The sequence below is a fragment of the Esox lucius genome, chromosome 1 (genome assembly GCF_011004845.1).
Source record: "Esox lucius isolate fEsoLuc1 chromosome 1, fEsoLuc1.pri, whole genome shotgun sequence".
NCBI lineage: Eukaryota > Metazoa > Chordata > Actinopteri > Esociformes > Esocidae > Esox > Esox lucius.
The window spans coordinates 36269027-36291073 of NC_047569.1; the positions used below are offsets into that span (position 1 = coordinate 36269027).

General features: G+C 42.3%; 1 protein-coding gene across 1 annotated transcript in view; it reads right to left on the reverse strand.

Annotated features, from left to right (window-relative positions):
- Positions 1–20813, reverse strand: part of tfdp2 (transcription factor Dp-2) — a 71121-nt gene extending 50308 nt beyond the window's left edge. Inside the window, exons 1-7 of the mRNA XM_010898508.3 lie at positions 20697–20813; positions 14771–14858; positions 8026–8080; positions 3874–3959; positions 690–811; positions 395–442; positions 270–302 (exon numbers count right to left, since the gene is read on the reverse strand). Coding sequence (XP_010896810.2) covers positions 270–302; positions 395–442; positions 690–811; positions 3874–3959; positions 8026–8080; positions 14771–14785 — 359 coding nt within the window. The 5' untranslated portion in view covers positions 14786–14858; positions 20697–20813. The remainder of the gene's footprint in view (positions 1–269; positions 303–394; positions 443–689; positions 812–3873; positions 3960–8025; positions 8081–14770; positions 14859–20696) is intronic.
- Positions 20814–22047: the final 1234 nt, after the last annotated feature.

The window sequence follows — 22047 nt, forward strand, 5'->3', positions numbered from 1 at the left end:
GAGCTAGAGGAAGTGTCTGGGGAGAGGGAAGTCTGGGCATCCCTGCTTAGACTGCTGCCCCCGCGACCCGGCCCCGGATAAGCGGTAGAAGATGGATGGATGGATGGAAACATTTCCGGAATTTTGTTTCAAATTGTATATTAAAAGAGGTAGGTTAGTCATCGTAGCTAATTTGCTAACAATATATTGGTCGTTCTCCATCACACAAATCAAGATGTAGCTAACGGACACATCACCTCCATCGACGCGTTTCTGAACATGTCAGTTACCTGGCTGAAGAGTCACTCGAGCACAGCCCATCCCTGCAACAGAGACAGAGAAACTGTACCGTCGACGCTTCTGCCTGGCGTGGCTATCAACAATTCATGCGGTCAGAGAAGTCAAATCAACTCACCGGTCAGAAATATAGGAGTCAATGTAATCATGTGTTCGTTTCTTGGCCCTGTGAATATTGACCAAAAAAAAGGGGGATATTAGCTAAAAAAATAAACCCAGGCAATCCTCCTTTACATTTATCCTGTCAACGTTCAGGGAACCAATCAAAAGGTCTCCATGAAGCAGCAACAGAGACAACAACATATAACGGTGTATAACTTGGGCTTGGGCTAACAGAGCAGCGGGGGGGCGCGCGACAATGGGCCCCCAATGGGCCTCCTACGTGCTCACAGTGAGTGTGTGTGGCAGCTCACCCTGGGGTCCAGTCGCTGGCGTCCTGCGTGCGTCCCTGTGTCACCATGGTAGGGGCGTGTATCAGTGGGCTGCCTATCAGGATATTCCCGGTGTGAGAAACTCTCTGTGGCGTGCTGATGATCTACAGAGACAAGCACCCACACACCACCCACACACCACCCACACACCACCCACACACCACCCACACACCACCCACACACCACCCACACACCACCCACACACCACACACACACCACACACACACCACCCACACACCACACACACACCACCCACACACCACACACACACCACACACACACCACCCACACACCACACACATATTTAGCAACCAAAACAGGCGCTTATCACAGATGCTAGGATGTCTGTATCTGTAATGCAAAACCAGATAACATAAAACTGCCTTCTCAATTTAACAAACAAATCTGGAGGACTAAAACCTAATAATCAATTAATCAATGCTTTAAAGATTCAATAAAACCACAATTGTATTTAAAACCTGAACAGAAAAACATATGACGTAAAACTGAGAATCCACTTAATACAGTCCCACTGAAAGAGGCAGAAAGGAAGGTCCTGAATCGATCGGTCACTAAACAAAAAACAGGCTAAAAACCACGGCATCCATTTCATTTAAATTGTGTGATTGAAACCGGCAGAGTGTACAGCTTGATGACCTGGAGGACGAGGTCAGGTGACGACAGAGAGGGGGGGCGGTGATGGGGGACGGAGAGGGGGGACGGAGAGGGGGGACGGTGATGGGGGACGGTGATGGGGGACGGTGATGGGGGACGGAGAGGGGGGACGGAGAGGGGGGACGGTGATGGGGGACTGAGAGGGGGTTGTATTTGAATGAAGCATCCTAATTACAATACACTCACCTTATTATACAGTAATTAAGCTTAAGCAGGGGTGAATTCATTACCACACCAATTGGCAAACAAAATGGTCCATGTCACTCATTTCAGGGCGTCTGAAACGATGGGCTGTGATAACAGGCTGAGAGAGTTTGTTCCCGGGCTGTTGGGCCACAGTGCTGGAAGACTAATCAATGAACTGGTTGAATCCCAGTCTGTTAGACAGTAGTGCAATTTTGACTCTCTAAAGCATATGTGATAAAAAGAGACTAACACAATTCATTGGAGTACTGGGCTCATAAACCAGTGTCCAATAGGCTCCAAAACATTTCAGACACCAAAACACACTGAAATCAAGAGAGGCCATTTACTTTCCTTTGCAATGGCATGCATTTCTCCAGTTTTGTGCCTAGAGAACACTACTGCCTCTATATCTGAGCAAGGGTCATAGCAATAGTACATATATTTTTTCCACTCAGCAATAGCACGCAAATATAGAGAGAGGCAAAGAAAACCAGAACCAGAAGATGTAAGGCGCACACAGCGTTTGAGGTCAAAAGAGGAAGTTATGCCAGCTCGATGTCAGCAACGCTACCGCAAAGCTCCGTGTTCAGCTAGCTGCTAATGAGCCCTGGGGCTCGTAACGAAGCGCTCCAACACCGATGACTAACAAGCTCATTAAGAAGGCCCAGTGGACACAGCACGGCTCTGTTCTCCCTGGGCCTCCCCATCCTCCTGCTCAAGTCCCTCTTTCTGTCCTGGCAGGTCCCAGGGAATCACTCAATGAAGCACAAAGGCTGTGAATGTGTCTGAAATGCCAACGTGCTGTATTCCCTATGCGTAACGGAGATTGGACACAAATCATGGGACACCAATCGGTGCACAAACATTGTGTTAGGCTGCCACCATGTGGTCCCTGGTGCACAGTGCCACAACAAAATATTTGTCCTCCTTTTTATTTATCTTTTTTTTTTATGGGTTTTAGTCCATATGTTTTTCAGACCTCAAAAAACTAATATCAGACAACAGAAACATGGGTGAAAAACCCCACTTTGATACGTTATTTAAATTAACAAAGTAACGCCCAGTGTTTCGGAAAATAATTGCTCGCTCAGACTCGATAACTGGTTGAGCCACTCAAACCTGCAATGGCTGCAACCGAAAGCTTCTTGTACCTGTTGTTGAGTCTCTCTCATCACCAGGGAAGAACTCTGGCCCGCTCCATACGGAATATTTGACTATGCAACATTGGTAGGTTTTCGAGTATGGACAGCATGTTCTCGCCACAAAACCTCAACTGGGTTTAATGTCTGGACATCATTTCAAAAAGTTCACTGGTTGCTTTTACACCATTCTTATAAAGACTTGCTTTTGTTTTGGATTTTCGCTATGTTATATGCTGCCCTTTAGCTTTAGCATAGAATCAGGTGGTCTGGTCTTGTTAATTTGTAAATTACTATTTTAGCTGAAACTGGCTAATCGAAATTAATCATTTTAAAAGGATAACTGATCATTAGAAACCCCTTTTACGATTATGTTAGCATTACTGAAAACGGTGGTGCTGATTAAAGAAGCAATAAACCTGGCCTTTTTCTTTTCTTTAGATTAGTTCAGTTTCTTCAGCATCAGCTTTTGTGGGTTCGATTACAGCCTCAAAATAGCCAGAAACAAAGAACCTTTCTTCATCAGTCTATTCTTGTTCTGAGAAATGAGGGCTATTACATGCAAGAAATTGCCAAGAATCTCGTATAACGATATGTATTACTCCCTTAACAGAACTGTCTCTAGTTATAATTATGTCGTTATAATCGCACACTATCATTTTAATTGGGGCAAATGGAGGATAATTTGGGAGACAGGAGGGCAATCAATTTCTCCTTTGGATCTAACTATAAAGTATCATAGGCATTCATTCTATTATTTATATGAATGAACGCAGATGTTTTTTTGACACATGCAATCAGTTTAGATACAGTGACGTAATAACAGGTATGTTGACTTTTATTTTACGACACCTACCCTTCGAGAAGAGTTGAACTGGTGTCAGGCAATTTTACACACATTTTATATTAAGGAAAGGAGATGAGGAAAGTAGACACAATGGCCACTGTCTGAAAGGTTAACCATTAGCCTAGCTCCCTGTGTGTTTGGATCTGACATTTGACCACATGGTCATTCGTGATGGAACAAAAGCTAACTTTCAGATGTTGGCACTGTCTTATATAGTAAGGCCGTGTCTATGACCTATTGCACAAATCCCATGTTTCCATGAAAACCTTCCGAGTTCCATGAGAACATAAAATCTCACAGACCTGCGCCAAACACTCACCATTTGGGTGGTCACATTAGCGTTAACTGCTCCTAGTGTGATCTTTGTTGCTGGGCTGTAGTTGGACGGCATCAGGGACAAATTGCCTGAAAAACAGTAGAATGTAGAAAAGATTTAGAAATATAACTTATTATCAGTTATTCTCAGTTCGTCTGTCTCTTCTATTTGGGAAACTTGATAGGAACGCAAAGGAGCATTGGTAGAGCTTAACCCATGGCATGCTTTAGATTTAACCCATTTTACAAGCTTTAGATCAATTCCAAATAGCCAATGAATTAATGAAACAAATTGAATTTAATATACAAAGAGAGAACTACATTTACAGTACAAGTATCCAAAATAAAAGTTGGTTCTTTCAGGCCCTATACAACTGCTCCCAAAAGCATTTACCTACTTATTGTGAAAACGTTCACAATACAAATATAGATGTAAATCCACATTAACATCTTAGAATGTTACCAGACACAACTATCCGGCACAACTTTATTAGAGAAAAGGAGTGCTCAGTTGAAATATCTGTAGTGAAATGCAGCCACCTATCATAAGCTACCTTGAAAAATAAGGAGCAAAACATCTATAAAATAAACAACACAAGTAATGAGAGAGTCATTTTCTAACATGAAGAACCTATTGTTCTTTATTAATGATCCGTCAGGGGATAATATACATTATTGCAAAATACCTTTGTCATCTAATTTCTATATCCCAGTGAAACAGGAAGCCTTGGGTGGCTGCAATACGGTTCCATAAAGAAATATTCTAATTTCAACATTAAGTAGATAATAGCTATCTAGCATGGCAATCAATTCAACATTATACAATGTTTCAAATTCAAATTTGTATAGCCTATAAATCAACAGATATTTATTCCTAGCCAATCAGCTGGTGCATCCCTAATTTAAAGTAACGAGCGTTAACATGTGTGCAGGTTTTCCCTATTCCCCACTCTTCAATATCTATCATCTATACATACCCTGACCTACATTCACAAACAAACCTCAACACCCATGAACCCCTGCACATCGACTGGCATATGTTGTTCTGCCGAACTATTATAGCATTAATCTAGAAACCTTTCTGGTCAGATGCTCTAACCGCTAAGCTACCTGCTGCCTTAGATAAAAAGACTGTGGGTTTCCATTTTTGTTTCCTCATACCTTTCCCCTCCGCACTGAAAAGGGCCATAAGCATTTCACTGGCAGTTGCAACGAAGCAGGAAAAACTGCACATCAAGATATTGGAGGTAAAAATCAACAGCCTGATGTGAAATCCTCATCAAGTGAACACCCAGGAAGGCATTTTTGGTGAGTGAAACGCAGTGAAGTCAGTTTAAAACTATGCAGGGAATGTCAGTACAAAACTAAATGATGCCTTGGACAGTGACGCTTGGGACTGCACGCAGTTAAGAAAGATGGACACAAACTCTGCTGTCTGATCCACGTCAGAAGAAGGTTGGTATGCGGGTATCCCTCCCCAATCAGACGTCTCTTACCCAAGACACGCACGCGCGCGCGCAAAACAACGAATCCCTGTGAGAGCCGTAAACTGCCTTCCGCACGCACACAGCCTTCCATTGTTGAAATGGAAGCTAAAATGAATTGCCTAGTACTGTTGAGCTGCTCACTGGTATTTGGTTCTGAAGTGTTCCCCATTAACACAGGCCTATAAAGACTTCTGGCCCTACAAGCTACATGGAGGACGGGGGCATCCTGGCCTTGCCCAGTGCCTTATGTCCCCCTGATTAGGCCCAACAGAACAAAAAGCCAGTCTCTCTCCCAAACAGCACTGGAATGTATCCTCCATTCTCCCCCTCTCGAGCGCAACAATAAAGGAGTGCTGCTTTATTAGAATACAGGGGAGCAGCTGTCGCTCCTGCCCCTGCCCCCCCCCCCCCCCCCATTCTGACTCAAAGACCAGGCACGCACATGCAGGCATAGATAGCCGCCACAGAAATAACACAAAGACAGATTCAGGTGCTGTGGGGACGGATGTGTGACTGAAAGATTAGGCTATGGGGCACACACAACAACCATGCAGTGAAACTGCTGCACTAATTAATATGCACTGCCAACAAAGGTACTGGCTGCAAAAGAGTCAACCACTGCAGAGAAAGCACTTACCTGATATTTATTTACTTGTATATTTTATCGTGATAAATAAGCTTAGCCGTAGAGGCACTTCTGAACGCTGTAGGTGAACAAGTGAGTGCATTGCTGTGGCAGCATAATTGAGCCCACTGCATATGCAAGCCACATTTTACATCCTGTGGCCAAATATTCTGGGCCACTGACAGAAATACTATGTCAACATCCAATAGCCAACATCCAATAGCCAACATCCAATAGCCAAGTCCCTATTGCAAGAGAGTCACATTCAACATGTGACAGTTACACTGAGAAAATGCTACGTTATGTTCCCCTCTGTACAGCACTTTCCTGATACCTGACAGAAAACTGGTGTTGCAGGCTGACAACAACCGCACATGATGTTTTACGCGCACACACCTTGTGCAAATACATTCATAAAATCCCCAGAGGACAATAAAACATAATTAAGTGTCGCAGCGATACACAAACAACTTGAATAAGCTCCCAATCCTAAGTTAAAACCTTTTTGTAAAACCAGAGAGGGAATACATAGCTAACTATAAAAGTCAAGACTGAAAACTGAACCAGAGGAAAGTCGGCCTTGAAGATTCTTTCATTCTATTGCTGTACCCAGCAACACCTGTTTACCTGTCTCTCTGTGGAGGTAAACCAGAGGAACCTCCATGGTGACACCTTTCCCCAGCCTTCTCTCCCTCTGCTATTGCAGTCAGGCCATCTCTCCGTTTCTCTCCCTCTGATTCTCACGTCTGGTTGCAGAGTAAGCCGACCACTCCTCCCCTCCCCCCATACATTAAGCTAGCAAGCAACTTCCAGTAGAACAGAGAAGAGGGCTCGCTGCCACCCCCCCCCCCCCCCCCCAAGACACCTCCCTCCCTTCAACCTCTTCTAGGCAAGACTGCTAATCAGTAACATATAACCAATCCCATTATGACCAGGTGAAACGCAGGCGAGGGAAAAAGGCCCATTTATTTACCTGAGGTGAAAAGCACATGCCTGCCAGCAGCCTGGGTCCGGTGTTCCCCTCACACACACACACACTCACTCTCTCCCTAACACCGCCCTCTTTTGTTACCACTCGGTGGAAAGTTGGAAGTCCCGGCCAGGCCAGTGCAGAGCCGAACCATCCACCTGGCCCTTTCAAACCGTGTGCCATAAACTAATGACTGTGTGAGCACCTGTCCTGGGTATATCATCAGACCGCACGCAAGCACACACTGCTCCCTGGCTGACAGGCGGAGTGCGGATGGGTGATTGCTTGCTCTGGCCTGCCAGGTTTATGAGAGCGGCAGGCAGCTTGCTGGGGGGGGGGTTGAGCAGGGAACGCCTCTGTCCGTGCCCGCAGGCTGCACCTCACTGCTCCATTAACATCCACAGAAACAAGCCCAAAGAGGCTTAGTCAATCAATTTAACGCAAGCGTCAGAAGAAATTGGAAAAAGCTTTAGATTAGCTGGCGGAAAGCTTCAGATTAGTTCTGAGGTTGCCATGGCGCCGTGAGAAAGCTGGGATACAGAGCTCACGTTCTGTTTGTGTGGAAATTGTGCACATTTCTTTTTTGTTTCTATTGTATTTTTTCATGACTTTAGGTTTGGATGCGCCAAAACATCTGGTGGTCATGAGCCCAGCTGTTCTATGAATGGTAATTTTAGCGTGTTTGGCTTGGCTGGCTAGCTTGTAATCATTTGAACGCTGCATCAAATAGCCCACATAACTGCAATGCTTGACAGTACCGCCTCCCAACGATGTGGTTTATGATCGAGCCAACTTACAGAGGACACAGTAAAGGTCCCCAATGAAGGCCGGCACCTGACTGAGGCATCTCTGAGAAACTGACGGAGAAACTCCTCCCCTCTGTATATTACGGTCAAGGGTCATGCGATAAACATTCTCACCTACTTCATCCTTCAAGTGTTTTCATTCATTTTGTACCTACCACAGGGTAAAATGACCTGCTTGAGCCATGTTCGTTTTGACCAAGTGACCAGACAGACGGCCGCGTTATTCCATGTTTGAACATGAAAACCGAAACAAGATCAGAAGACTTACCTTTGGGGAGGTTTTGGCTGTTACTTAGAAAGGCAGAAAGAGTGCCACCGCCAATCTAAAAGACAGAAAGAAAGGCCAGAGATACCAGTCAGGCAAGTGCAACTCAAAGTTTAAAAGACACCACACCATACTGACAGCCAGTGACCGGATTAATCAGACTTTTACCGTAATTCCCCGTTTATAAACCACACCATTACAGCTTTGTGTGTATACAAACCTGAGTATTAACGGCACCCATATAAACCGTATTTGCCTGGAGAATTATGACTCGTACACACCTTGTGCATTAACATTAAACATCTGTCATAGGGCGCTACCGGAACTAACTTGGTGAAGAATAAAATATGTTTCTGAAAACCTGGCAACAGCAATTGTATCATATTTGCTATATGAGTTTCAGAGACCTCTATGTCATCAAGCAGTCATCAGTGAAAATGTTTTGCCCGGCGGTTTTAAAAATGTCAACTTGTGTATTAACCGCTGTGCAAGCTAGCAAGTTAAATTATATAGCACAATTCATACATAGAAGCAATTCAATGTGCTTTACAAAGAAAAAAAAGACAACAGTATAAACTAATACTCAAATTAAAACATCAAATCAACATCATAATCATAAAAAATATAATAAGAATAAGAAATAAGAATAAATAAAAATACAGGAAGCTATAAAAGCCGTAACGCTAAACAGTGCGGTTAAGTTTAAGAGCTCTGTCATAGGCACGTGAAAAGAGAAGTGTTTTTAACCTGGATTTTAAAATGGATACATTTGGTGCATGTCTAAGATCTTCTGGTAGTTTATTCCAGTTGTGTACAGCATAATTGCTACACGCAGTTTCTCCATGTTTAGTCTGGACTAGCTGACCTGTGTTCATGGATCTAAGAGAGTTTATATTCTTCAAAAATATCAGAAATGTATTTGGGTCCTAAACCATTCAGAGATTTAACTAAACTAAAAGCACCACTTAGAAATCTATTCTGTAACTGACTGGAAGCCAATGCAAAGATTTCAGAACCGGAGTGATGTGCTCTGTTCTCTTGGTCCTGGTTAGCATTCTAGCAGCTGCATTCTGAATGAGCGGCAGCTGTTTTACAGTCTTTTTGGGGAGTCCAGTTAAGAGGCTGTGGTTGAAAATGCTTACACAATCTGTGTATAAGCCGTGGTTTATAAACGGGAAATTACGGTAATAATAACAATAATTCTGCCTGAGCATGTTATGTTTGTCATTTTAAAACGTCTCTGAGCCATCAGGTGCGTGAGCATGCCCTCACACACATCGACCCACATTAGGAGCAGTGTGAGGAAAAGTGCATAGCTCCTTACTTCATTCATCAAGAATTAAGTAAAGAGATACCTCAAAATGGGCCAGGACAAGCATTCAATGATCACTAAGTGTTGAGTGTAGTTATTCTCCCAAGCATGTCCAATTTTGAATGTTTATTTGCTTGCTCACCTCAAAAGGAAATCTGTTAAACAGTTCTGCTAAGGGCACTTTTTTTCAAAGGTAAACCTAAACTTCCAAAAATTTAATGAACACTTTTCTTTTTCAACCAAATCCATTATTATCCTTCCTGTCTTTAGTTTGAAATGCACTCTTTTTAAAGCATGTATTCGGGTCACTACAGAGTAGATGTATAAGTCTCAAATGAGGCATTTCAAGTAAATCATGGTTCCTAGGTTTTGGGAAGGGCTTATCAGGGTACAAATGGTTTCTCTCTTTTCCGTATCCTTTCTTAATGTTATGATATCCAATATGAATCGTATATTAGATTAAAAAGCTTGTGTACTCATCACATAGTGTATGTTCTGGGTTTAATTTCTCTAGACATTTACCCAGAAAAAATTAATAATTGATAATTCAAATGACTGATGAATACAAATTAATGTAATACAAAATACATGTTTTTATTGAAACAATTTGTTAGGGACCTCACGATTTGATGTTATCATGATGCATAGCTGTTGATAGAATGTATTGCGATTCGCACAATACAACATATATTATGACTGGACACTGATGTTATGAATAAATGGGATTTAAAATTAAGGTTACGAATTGATGCGATCTGACACTCTGACGACGTTACGAATTCATGTGATCTGACACTCTGGCGGCGTTACGAATTCATGTTCCAAGTGCTTCACTGTCGGCATGGAATTACCCAGATCCTACCAACCACAACATTTTCTTTACAGCAAAAAAAAAAAAAAAACAATCTTGCCAAATGTACAAAGAAATACCAAAAACACAATTTCAATCAATGACGTGTATTTTGACAGTCTTTCAGGAATTTCTTCCCCAAACCGGGCTCAATTTGCTTGAAGAGAGCAGCATGCTGAACAATTACGTATTTTAATTTCAACTGGTTGAACCATGAGCATGGGCTAGGCAGTGTAGAGCGATGCACAGGTTCTAATCACCACAGAGGAAAACAGCACAGATTCATTCAAACTATGTCCAAAGTCAAGTCATGTCCCGAATGCCATGGATTATGCCTCGACACAAATCTCCCTCAGCGGTCTACGGAGAGTTCCTCGGACTACATGGTTTGGTTTTTTCACCGACTTGAATTGTGAAATGTTGGACTTTATATACACAGGTGTTAACCTGTCATGGCCAATCAATTGAACCTGCCACAGGCGACATGGGATGGATCTGACCTTTTCAATAAACCAGCATAGGTTTCTAAAACATGTTTTTACTTAGTCATTATGGGACATAAAAAAAAAAGTCCTAAATTAGTTTTTTAACAAGTGTATGAACAAGGATTAATTAATGATATATTAATAAACTATTGAAAAAAGTATTTATTATACAGGTGCTGGTCATAACATTTTTATATCATCAAAAAGTTGATTTATTTCAGTAATTCCATTCAAAAAGTGAAACTTGTATAATGTATACATTCATGCCACACAGACTGATATATTTCAAGTGTTTATTTCTTTTAATTTTGATGATTATAACTGACGACTAATGAAAACCCCAAATTCAGTATCTCAGAAAATTTGAATATTGTGAAAAGGTTCAATACTGAAGACACCTGGTGCCACACTCTAATCAGCTAATTAACCAAAACACATGCAAAGGACTTTAAATGGTCTCTCAGTCTAGTTCTGTAGGCAACACAATCATGGGGGAAGACTGCTGACTTGACAGCTGTCCAAAAGACGACCATTGACACCTTGCACAAGTAGGGCAAGACACAAAAGGTCATAGCTAAAAGAGGCTTGCTGTTCACAGAGCTCTGTGTCCAAGCACATTAATAGAGAGGTGAAGGGAAAGAAAAGATGTGGTAGAAAAAAGTGTACAAGCAATAGGGATAACCGCACCCTGGAGAGGATTGTGAAACCAAACCCATTCAAAAAGGTGGGGGAGATTCACAAAGAGTGGACTGCAGCTGGAGTCGGTGCTTTAAGAACCACCACGCACAGACAAGACATGGGTTTCAGCTGTCGCATTCCTTGTGTCAAGCCACTCTTGAACAAAACACAGCGTCAGAAGTGTCTTGCCTGGGCTAAATACAAAAAGAACTGGACTGCTGCCGAGTTAAGTACATTTTGCATTTCCTTTGGAAATCAAGGTCCCAGAGTCTGGAGAAAGAGAGGAGAGGCACAGAATCCACGCTGCTTGAAGTCCAGTGTAAAGTTTCCACAGTCAGTGACGGTTTGGGGTGCCATGTCATCTGCTGGTGTTGGTCCACTGTGTTTTCGGAGGTCCAAGGTCAACGCAGCTGCCTACTAGGAAGTTTCAGAGCACTTCATGCTTCCTGCTGCTGACCAACTTTATGGAGATGCCGATTTCATTTTCCAACAGAACTTGGCACCTGCACACAGTGCCAAAGCTACAAGTACCTGGTTTAAGGACCATGGTATCCCTGTTCTTAATTGGCCAGCAAACTCGTCTGACCTTAACCCTATAGAAAATCTATGGGGTATTGTGAAGAGGAAGATGCGATACGCCAGACCCAACAATGCAGAAGAGCTGAAGGCCACTATCAGAGCAACCTGGGCTCTCATAACACCTGTGCAGTGCCACAGACTGATCGACTCCATGCCACACCGCATTGCTGCAGTAATTCAGGCAAAAGGAGCCCTAACTAAGTATTGAGTGCTGTACATGCTCATACTTTTCAGGTTCATACTTTTTAGTTGGCCAACATTTCTAAAAATCCTTTTTTCGTATTGGTCTTAAGTAATATTCTAATTTTCAGAGATACTGAATTTGGGATTTTCATTAGTTGTCAGTTATAATCAAAGAAATAAACATTTGAAATATATCAGTCTGTGTGTAATGAATGAATATAATATACAAGTTTCACTTTTTGAATGGAATTAGTTAAATAAATCAACTTTTTGATGATATTCTAATTTTATGACCAGCACCTGTATGTACTTTAAGTCCATAAAAAGAAAATGTGGAGAATGTGAATGGTCCTGAATACATTCCAAAGGCACGGGGTCTTATACACAGGGAGAAGAGTGCAATGAAAAAAACTTTGTTTTGATCTGTCATGATGATCAAGGCGCAGAAAACAAACTGCCAAGCTATTTAAAGTCATAACACAAGTTCAAAAGGAAAGCTACAAACCATATATACACGGAATACTTAACATGTCAAATCTCTGGGCACTAGTGTCAGAGAATTTGTGGTCTTATATTGCCGTGGGCTGTGGTAGCTTGGGTGAAGGCTACCATGGCCGAGGTAGCAAGTCTGATGTCATTCTGTAATAGCAGTTTGCAAGCTTGTACATTTGGGTACGTGCTTGCAAGCTTTTTCGCAAGTATGTGCATTTAGTTTGCGCTTGCAAGCTATATTTGACAAGCTTGTACAACGAACACCAAAGGAAGTGAACACAATTTGCAATTCTGGAACCAAACATTTGTGTAAATCCAACTCAAACTACAAGCATATTTTATATTCAGTTTCAAAACAAGAGCACTGACCGACTGAAATGCATGCGCAGACAATTTTTTATGCTTTCGGAGTTTTGATGTTTATTACGAGGAGAGGTTTAGTATGTCCTTATTTGAGACTTGGCCTGAATGTTTTCCTTGTAGTCAACTTTGTGAATGCAAACCAACTGTAAAACAGGCAGCTATAATGTGGACCAGACACTTGCTCCACCAGATTTATACAACTGATATGCGATTGAGCTAGAAATGTTTACTGCTTCTAGTGCTTCATTGCACATCAGAACTACACGGCAGGACCTGGTCAATGACCTGAAGAGGGCTGGGACCACAGGTTCAAAGAAAACCATTAGTAACACACTACAACGTCATTAATTAAAATCCTGCAGCACACACAAGGTCCCCCTGCTCAAGCCAGCGCTTGTCCAGGCCCGTCTGAAGTTTACCAATGACCATCTGGATGATCCAGAGGAGGAATGGGAGAAGGTCATGTGGTCTGATGAGACAAAAATAGAGCTTTTTGGTCAAAACTCCACTTGCCGTGTTTGGAGGAACAAGAAGGATGAGTACAACCCCAAGAACACCATCGCAACTGTGAAGCATGGAGGTGGAAACATCATTCTTTGGGGAAGATTTTCTGCAAAGGGTACCAGACGACTGCACCGTATTGAGGGGAGGATGAATGGGGCCATGTATCGCGAGATCTTGGCCAACAACCTCCTTCCCTCAGTAAGAGCATTGAAGATGGGTCGTGGCTGGGTCTTCCAGCATGACAACGACCCGAAACACACAGCCAGGGCAACTAAGGAGTGGCTCTGTAAGAAGCATCTCAAGGTCCTGGAGTGCCCTAGCCAGTCTCCAGACCTGAGAACCCAACAGAAAATCTTTGGAGGGAGCTGAAAGTCCGTATTGCCCAGCGAAAGCCCCGAAACCTGAAGGATCTGGAGAAGGTCTGTATGGAGGAGTGGGCCAAAATCCCTGCTGCAGTGTGTGCAAACCTGGTCAAGAACTACAGGAAACGTATGATCTCTGTAATTGCAAAGAAAGGTTTCTGTACCAAATTCATTACTTAAAAATCATACAATGTGATTTTCTGGACTTTTGTTTTAGATTCCGTCTCTCACAGTTGAAGAGTACCTATGATAAAAATTACAGACTTCTACATGCTTTGTAAGTGGGAAAACCTGCAAAATCAGCAGTGTATCAAATACTTGTTCTCCCCACTGTATACGTAATACTTGCAAATACTTGTTCAATGACAATAAAGTTGAATCCAATCTAATCTTCAGATTTTAGCCCCAGGTTAGGTATGGAACCACTTTTATTGGGCTTGTAAATGTAGTAACACGTCTCATAAAAGGTAATGGGAGAGAAATAATTTCTTCTGAGACTGTTTACTTACAGAATTGACAGATTATGATCAACATATTTTCTTCGAGCACTTTGAACCAGTTTAAGACCTTAAGGAATATCACTGACTGCAATGTCTACCAATGGTATGTTAATATTTATTTATTAAAGTGACACTCAGAACTTTAATAAAGTATTTTCAGTATACAATCCAAGTTAAGGTTTAAGTAGCCCACACACAATGATGCCACACAAAATCCCTTACCTGTTACAAAAAGGTTTATAAAGGCCAATTATGAAACATCTAATGAATGGTCTTTCTAAACACAAAAGAAGTTGTTCATTAATATGTGAATGACTACCTAGATTGTTTAAACAAGTGTAAGAATAAGGATTAATGAACGAATAATATATTAATAAACTATTGAATAAGGTTTTGTTGTTAAACACAGCCTGGCAAAGCAAAGCGACAGCAGTTCTCACCGTGTTGGCCATCATACAAAAGGTGATGGACCGACAGCTTCTCTCTCCAGACACCACTTCCTTTGGTTTCCCAGAGTAACCAGAATACCTGCTGGCACAAAACATACAGTCAAGAATGTACCGAGTCACGCTCAGGGCTTTGCAACCAATCGCATACATGCACGGCGCATATACACACGCATGCACAGTGGGGATTCAACACAGCCAGAGAGGTGCTAATGAACGATACGTCTTGAATGTGCAGGGAAAATTCAAATGCTATGGAAATGTTAATGCAAACTTCGATAAGTCTACCTAGTGCTTCATTCTCTCTCTCTCGTAATGAAAACAAGCCCTTGATGTAGTCTAAATAGGCGCGTGCTAGTAAAATGCATATGAGGGGGTACTTAAGGGCATTTCAGAGGAGAACACAAGTCAGTCGTTGGTAAGGAAAACAACAATGGTTGCGAACCACTGCTGTAAAGGACCCTAGGCAGCATTGTTAAAGACACCAGGTCACGATAAACCCAGTAAAAAGAAGACTGTTCTGATACGCATCCTCCATTAGAGAGGCTACTCTAATGGAGCCAATGATTAAGGAAGGCCTACTTAAACTGAAAGAAAGATTGCATTTTAAAGCTAACTGAATGGGACCTTGAGTTCCCAGTCTGCAGTCTCTCAACCCCAGCCTAGAAATACACCCTCAAGAGTTCCTCTGGAGAAATTCAGGGTCCACCATTGACCCATTTGCAAACATTTGCCCAAACAGAACCTCTGCTGGCCAGTACATGAAGTCCCTTTCAGATCAGGCACGTTGAATGCGTTGGTGGCATTGCCGTATGCAGCCACTCAGAATACAGCCAGTTATTATGCATCGTGGCGATTTACTTGAAAAGGTTGATCAAAGTGGAGAGAAAGCGGAACATGAAGAACCACAGAGAGGGGGCGCTAACGTGATTCCACTTCCTCCACGTCTGTGGATGCGCCCTGCACACGCTGAGAGTCGGAGGCACGGGTCCCAGCTGTAGTAATATCACATTGTGCGCCCCCCCCCACCCCGTCTCCCTCCAAAAACCCACCAACAGAATCCCTCCCCTCTGACCCTCTCCACAAACTGAAAAGGAGCCGGGGGGGGGGGGGGGGGGGGGGCGGGGGACTGAGTCTCAGCCCCGAGGAGAGAAAGACATGATTTCAGCAGCAGGTAGACCCCGGAACCTATCAAAAAGACAATTCAAAAACAGTGATTTTAGCGTGACAGTTATCTCATTAGTTAATTATTTAGCTGGCATAAGGATTAATGCTGTCGCCACGACCTCTCCAGGCTCTTTGCAATGTAAAAAAAAAAAAAAAGCAAATCAACAAACCAGTCATTTGTTCACCACGTTAACTCTCAAAAGACCTACTTTTGATAAATTGCTTTATCCTAAAATAAGCCCAACAACGGGACTGATGTAAGCACACAAACCCAAATCAACGGTGAATAGCGGGACCATCTTTCCACTCTTACTGGCTAGCTCATTCCTGGCGCAGAGTAGCTGAAGCTAAACAGCGTAAGTACGTAGCTCGTTCTTTTTATTCGAGCACACAAAGAGCTGTCAGAGGCACACAATCCACCTTCATAGGGATCCCACCTAAATAAGGGACCCATGTTGGATGCATCTCAGATGGGCCCACGAGCTATTAGCATAATGGAATAGTACAATTTCCATTCGGGAAGCGTGCACCGGGCGACGTTGTCACAACGTTATTAAAAGGCCCCTCCGATTGCGGCAAGGGGGCCTTTGTGGTCCAAGCCAGTAGAGTACCCCGGGAGGCCCGTAAAGAAGTGGACAGCTGGTGAGCCTAGCAGGGCCAGAGAGGCAGGCTCCACTCAAAGGATCAATGGCAGGGAGAAGAGTGGGGCCCGCCCACATCCCGGCCCCTCAACGGGCCTCAGACAGCACCACACATAATGGGCTTTTGTCCGGCACGGAGAGAGAGCCCATACAAGACTCTAGAGAAGCCTCAGCGTCGCTGGAGGGATCCGTCCCTCAAATCGCTACGTAGTCCTCCGACCTCTCCCTGAAACAGGACGGTTTTCTTCAAAATCAGGCCGTTTCATTTCAAAACGTGCAAATTATTACCATATCCATCTGTCGCTCCTACCAAAGATCGCAAGCTACTTGCTGGGTCCCATTTTGCGATGGCCTGTTGTCTAACATGTGACATAAGGTCGACCACAACAACTGACATCCCTATAAACATCAGAATCCAGCCCCCCAAATGGCATCAAATTCCTTTTCAACTCCAGAATGCACGGAGCACGAAGAACACACACACACACACACACACACACACACACACACACACACACACACACAGGGTTCAACAAAGCCCCCACCTCCCCAAACAGCCCCAACTCAAGAATGAAGGCCAGTGACCTGGAATCTGTGGTTCCTGACAAGCGTGAGCCGTGGTGCGACACAGGCCGGGAACAATGCTGCCCGTGGGGGTGGAGAAGGGTGGAACGGAGGGGGGGTGGGTTGACAACGTGAGTCGTACTTGACACTAAATGGTGACCCCTCCATCTGTCACCAGGCCCATTATCCCCCTGTCGACCCTGATTTGGGCAACAGGGTCATCCTCTGTCAGGCCCCGAGTTCGCCTTGGAACAGCGCAGCTACAGCGTGGGTGACACTCGTTTCCACCAAACCATGTGGGAAGAACTGAACGCCCAGCATAAGGAAACGTAATGTTTTGCGGCGCATGGTGAATTTTTTCAATAGTAAGCAATACTGAGGCAATGCCGATACTTTAGGCAACTGGTTTGAATCCTGACTAGCCAAAAAAAAAAAAGCGTGTCTCTCATCAACTATTTATCCCACTTACATTATACTTAATACCCGCACATTTTCCACTGCACATTTAGTAGTGCCATATGTAAGGCATTTGCATTAATTGCACATCTATAGATACCACGTGTACATAAATATACTTAATAGTTAGGATACACCTCTATTTGCACTTCTGTGTAGACACAAACTGCATTTCTTTGTACTGTACGAGTACTGTTAGACAAAGTTGAATCATGATGGGCTGATGGTATCAGATCCTAGCATGCCTCTTCAGAGGACAAGGTGGTAAGGAAAAAAAACACCTTTGAGGGCACACTCCTTGCAAATGTTGTTTAAAATGAAATTTGATGAATGTGACTTGATGCCAGATTTGAGTAAAAAAATAAAATAAATAGAAAATCACAGTATAAACAACAGAAAATGCCAACTGCCACACATGATCTTCCCAGGCAACACTGGACCCTTTTCCAACAGACAGGCTAATCCCTACAACTACTGATGTCTAACGACATGTCTTGCTGAGTGTGTTTTGGAGGGGAATGAGTGGTGACGTAGGAAATCTGATTCTGGAAGTCCTTCCAGCTCCATGGACACAATCAGGATAAAATATTTTTAGGCAGCACTTCAGAACAATATCTCATAAGGGGAACAAAAACAATTCCACCATCACCAGCAACAGCCGCGGGGGTGTTTTGCGGTGAGAGTGAATGGAAAATTGGATCTACGTTTTGATTTAATGTCATTTAAATGAAATTATTTTCATTTTCATTTTATTAAAATGTGTGTAGTTTAAATAGACCCTTAAGGCTGTTCAGTGAATCCTGTTTTAAGATACAAACCGGTTTCCTAAAAAATGCTGCTCAAAATGCAAATAAAAACAGAATGCAATGATGTGCAAATCATTTACCCCCCATGTTTAATTGAAAATAGTACAAATACAACATCAAATGCAGAAACTGAGAAATGTTATTAATGCACCCCCATACCATCATGGATGCTGGGTTTTGAAGTGTGCGCTGGTAAGAAGCTGGATGGTCCCTCTCCTCTTAAGCTGGGAGGATGCGGCATCCATGATTCCCAAAAATTATTTCACATTTTTATTTGTCAGACCACATGACAGTTCATCTTAAAATGAGCTTGGGCCCAGAGGAGGCAGCGGCAGTTTATATCTGGTTTCTTCTTTGCATGGTAGAGCTTTAACTTGCATTTGTGGATGCAGCGATGGACTGTGTTCACAGACAATGGTTTTCAGAAGTGTTCCTGAGCCCATGCAGTGATGTGCACTAAAGATTCATCTGGTTATAATGGTTATAATTACAGCCTTGTCCCTTGCATACAGAGATTTCTCCAGATACTCTGAATCTTTTAATCATTTACACACTAGACACCCTGTAACCAGTATTAAAGGAGCAATGTGTGTAATATATTCTCCATGTGGAAGCTAGGTGATTTGCTGAAACAGCAGTTCACATGCAAACCAACTATCTCCCCTCCCCCACTGCCCACATGCACTAGTATTTTACTTCCACTTTAGGGCCACCAGCTTAAAAAATGGAAGGAGAAAAAATAAAATGTTTTGTATATAGACTAGAGCTGTGACAGTTCCCCCAAGAAATGCTTGTAGAAGTTGGCAGTTCCTTCAATGTCAGTACTGATATACTGACTTTAGTCGCTTACTTCAGACTCTACATCAGCTACAATAAAACCACCTGTTATAAGATTGTCTGCCATGTCTTACCATTCCCAAATAATCAGTGTTCTACTCTGTATTGTATTGTTCTGATTTATTAAGCACATCATGCTATTTCTGAATGAATTCCAATATGATAAATACAACTGCTATCTTGTGGTAAAGACAGCTTCCTGACAGATGAGGACAACTACTCAACTGTACTTTTTAAGTTTAATACATTTGCAGTAATCAAAATAGCTGTTTGTTAGCCCTATTTGTGTGTACCATAGATATTTCAAAGCAAGTTAGTCAAAGTCATAATGATTCCTTACAGTATTCAGTGTTTGGGTTGCAACCAGGAAATGACAGTGTTTTTGCTAGACCCAGTGTGATGTTATTCAGAAATGTACTTGAGGAGATCTGACACCAAAGAAAGAGAGGGAGGGTGCACTTTTTCACTTTCAGTGGAAATGTCAGCATTTTAGAATGTGCTCTTACATACACCCAAATTAATTTCAGGGTCACTTTACAATTACTGCAGATAATAGACCTTCTCTGATATTGCAATGCAAAATTACACATATGGCTCATTTAAATATGATACTATTAATTTCAAATGCAAAGCGGTCAAGTGAGAACCAAGTCTTAGTCATTATGGCGAGAGAAAAAAAAATCTGCCATATTTTCACTCTTTAAAACTCCAACAAGCATAGACTACAGTAACGTTTGGACCAAGCTAACAAAACCACACAACTCTTCTTTATAAATAACTAGTCCATCTGCTATATTTAACAAGCCAAATTGTAATTACTGAAGGGTTCTTGTGAAATCATGTCAACGCATGGTCACCACATTAAAATGACTAATTGATTGTCCTGTGCAGCAGCTGGTATACAACCATGTTATTTAGCTATCCCAGCTAGTAATACTAAGAAACTACAGTACAACTATTCAGCTAATACTGAAAGTAATAGAAACACTGAAATGCTGGTGAAAAGTTAGCTAAGTAGTTAACACATGTTAACATATTGCATTTGTAAAACAAAACAGATTGCGTTTGAGCGAAATGCAGGACAGGAATAACGTTACAGTAGCTTCGTGTGGTCCAAAGGATGTCTACAAGTACAGTACTACTCTACCGTCATAAGCATGTACTACACTGTTACCATCTAGTTTCGCTGACTATGTTAACGCATGTTTTTAAAGATATATGAATCACAAAGCAAGCTGATAAGTCGTTGTAAAAAAAAAACGGTGTTGGCTACTGTAGAAGTTTCTATCTAGCTAGCTAGGCTAGCTAACGTTATCTGGCTACCTAACGTTAGCCACAGCAGCTAGCTAACCATGGCTAGCTAGAAAACGTTAACCAACTTACAACACTTATTTCCACAATAGCTCATTTAGAGATTTGAATGTGTAAAACAAAGTCGGAAGTATTTACCTTAGTCAGGAACCCTTACAAGTAAGGCAAAGACCCAGTTGCGTTATTAAAATCAAACAGAAAAACGATATGAGGGCAGCGAGACAATAACTCTACTTTCTGTCAATGAAAAGACAGACCTACCTAGCCGTACTCCGACCCACCAACAAAACTCCGCACACAAGCTTGGCGGTGGCTGACAGATCTCGCCTCTGATTGGTTACGCCCGCTTGTGATGCGACACTCCAGATGCACGCAGATTGGATTTCAACGTAGCTGTAAACAGCAAACATAAGTCACAGATACAACTAAGTTACAATGACACAGTCTGTTTTTGGAAGCAATCAAATATATTTTATTTTAGTTGAACATATCCCAACAAAGTAACTGTCAAGCAACTTCTCTTAACACTCATACAATTATACTACTACTAAGATCTCACGAATAATGACACAAACTTGCATTTTCAATATAACACTGCCGCCCTACTATGATATGAGGGTGTCAGAGAGGAAAGACGGTTCACAGAACAAAAGCAGCTGCTTTTTTTTTTTTTAGATTAGATTCAACCAATCTTTTGACAAAAGCTGCACGGAATGTACAGACACATTATAATTCAAAACAGTACTATAGATAGGTTACTGTTGCAACTTAAGTTACAAATGTCAGATAATTTATGTACGTTATCACACGTCTGCTTTCCCTATACTATACTATCCAAAACTGCTTATCTCCCTGGTTAAAATTTCAGCGTACTCTTACTAGGTACGGTGATTCAGAACAAATTCTCGTTTACAGCAATGACCTAGTTAGCAATTACAGTTGTTGGGTACCGAAATGAATTCATGAAATGAGACGTTCATTTGACTCCTCAATGTCCTTTTTCAAGCTCAAACAACGAGTATTTGCAGATAAGGTGTTAACGTGTCACTAACGATTGTATATCCGCACGGCGGAATCAATAAAGAGTGGGTAGAGAACGTATGGTCGTTTTTTCAGTAACGTCAGTAAAAATAAATACGGATGAGAGCCAAATAGAATTAGCTAGTTCAGGATGGTTTAGAGTGGGAAGGTTAATAGCCTACTTCAAGGGCCGGTTTTGCAGACAACAATGAGGCCTAGTCTAGTACTAAAAAAACAAGCTCAATGTTTTATTTTTATTTTGTAGTCCTAGTCTAGGCTTAGTGTCTGTGGAACTGGCCACAAGTGTCTAAACCACAGGTCTTCAACCCTCTCCTGGGGACCCCCCCAGCCATCTCATAGTTTAGTTTTTGCCCTGAACTAGCTCTCCTGATTCAACAGGTAAGACAGAGGTGTCAAACCGGTTCCACGGAGGGCCGAGTGTCTGCAGGTTTTGGCTCTCACCTTGTAC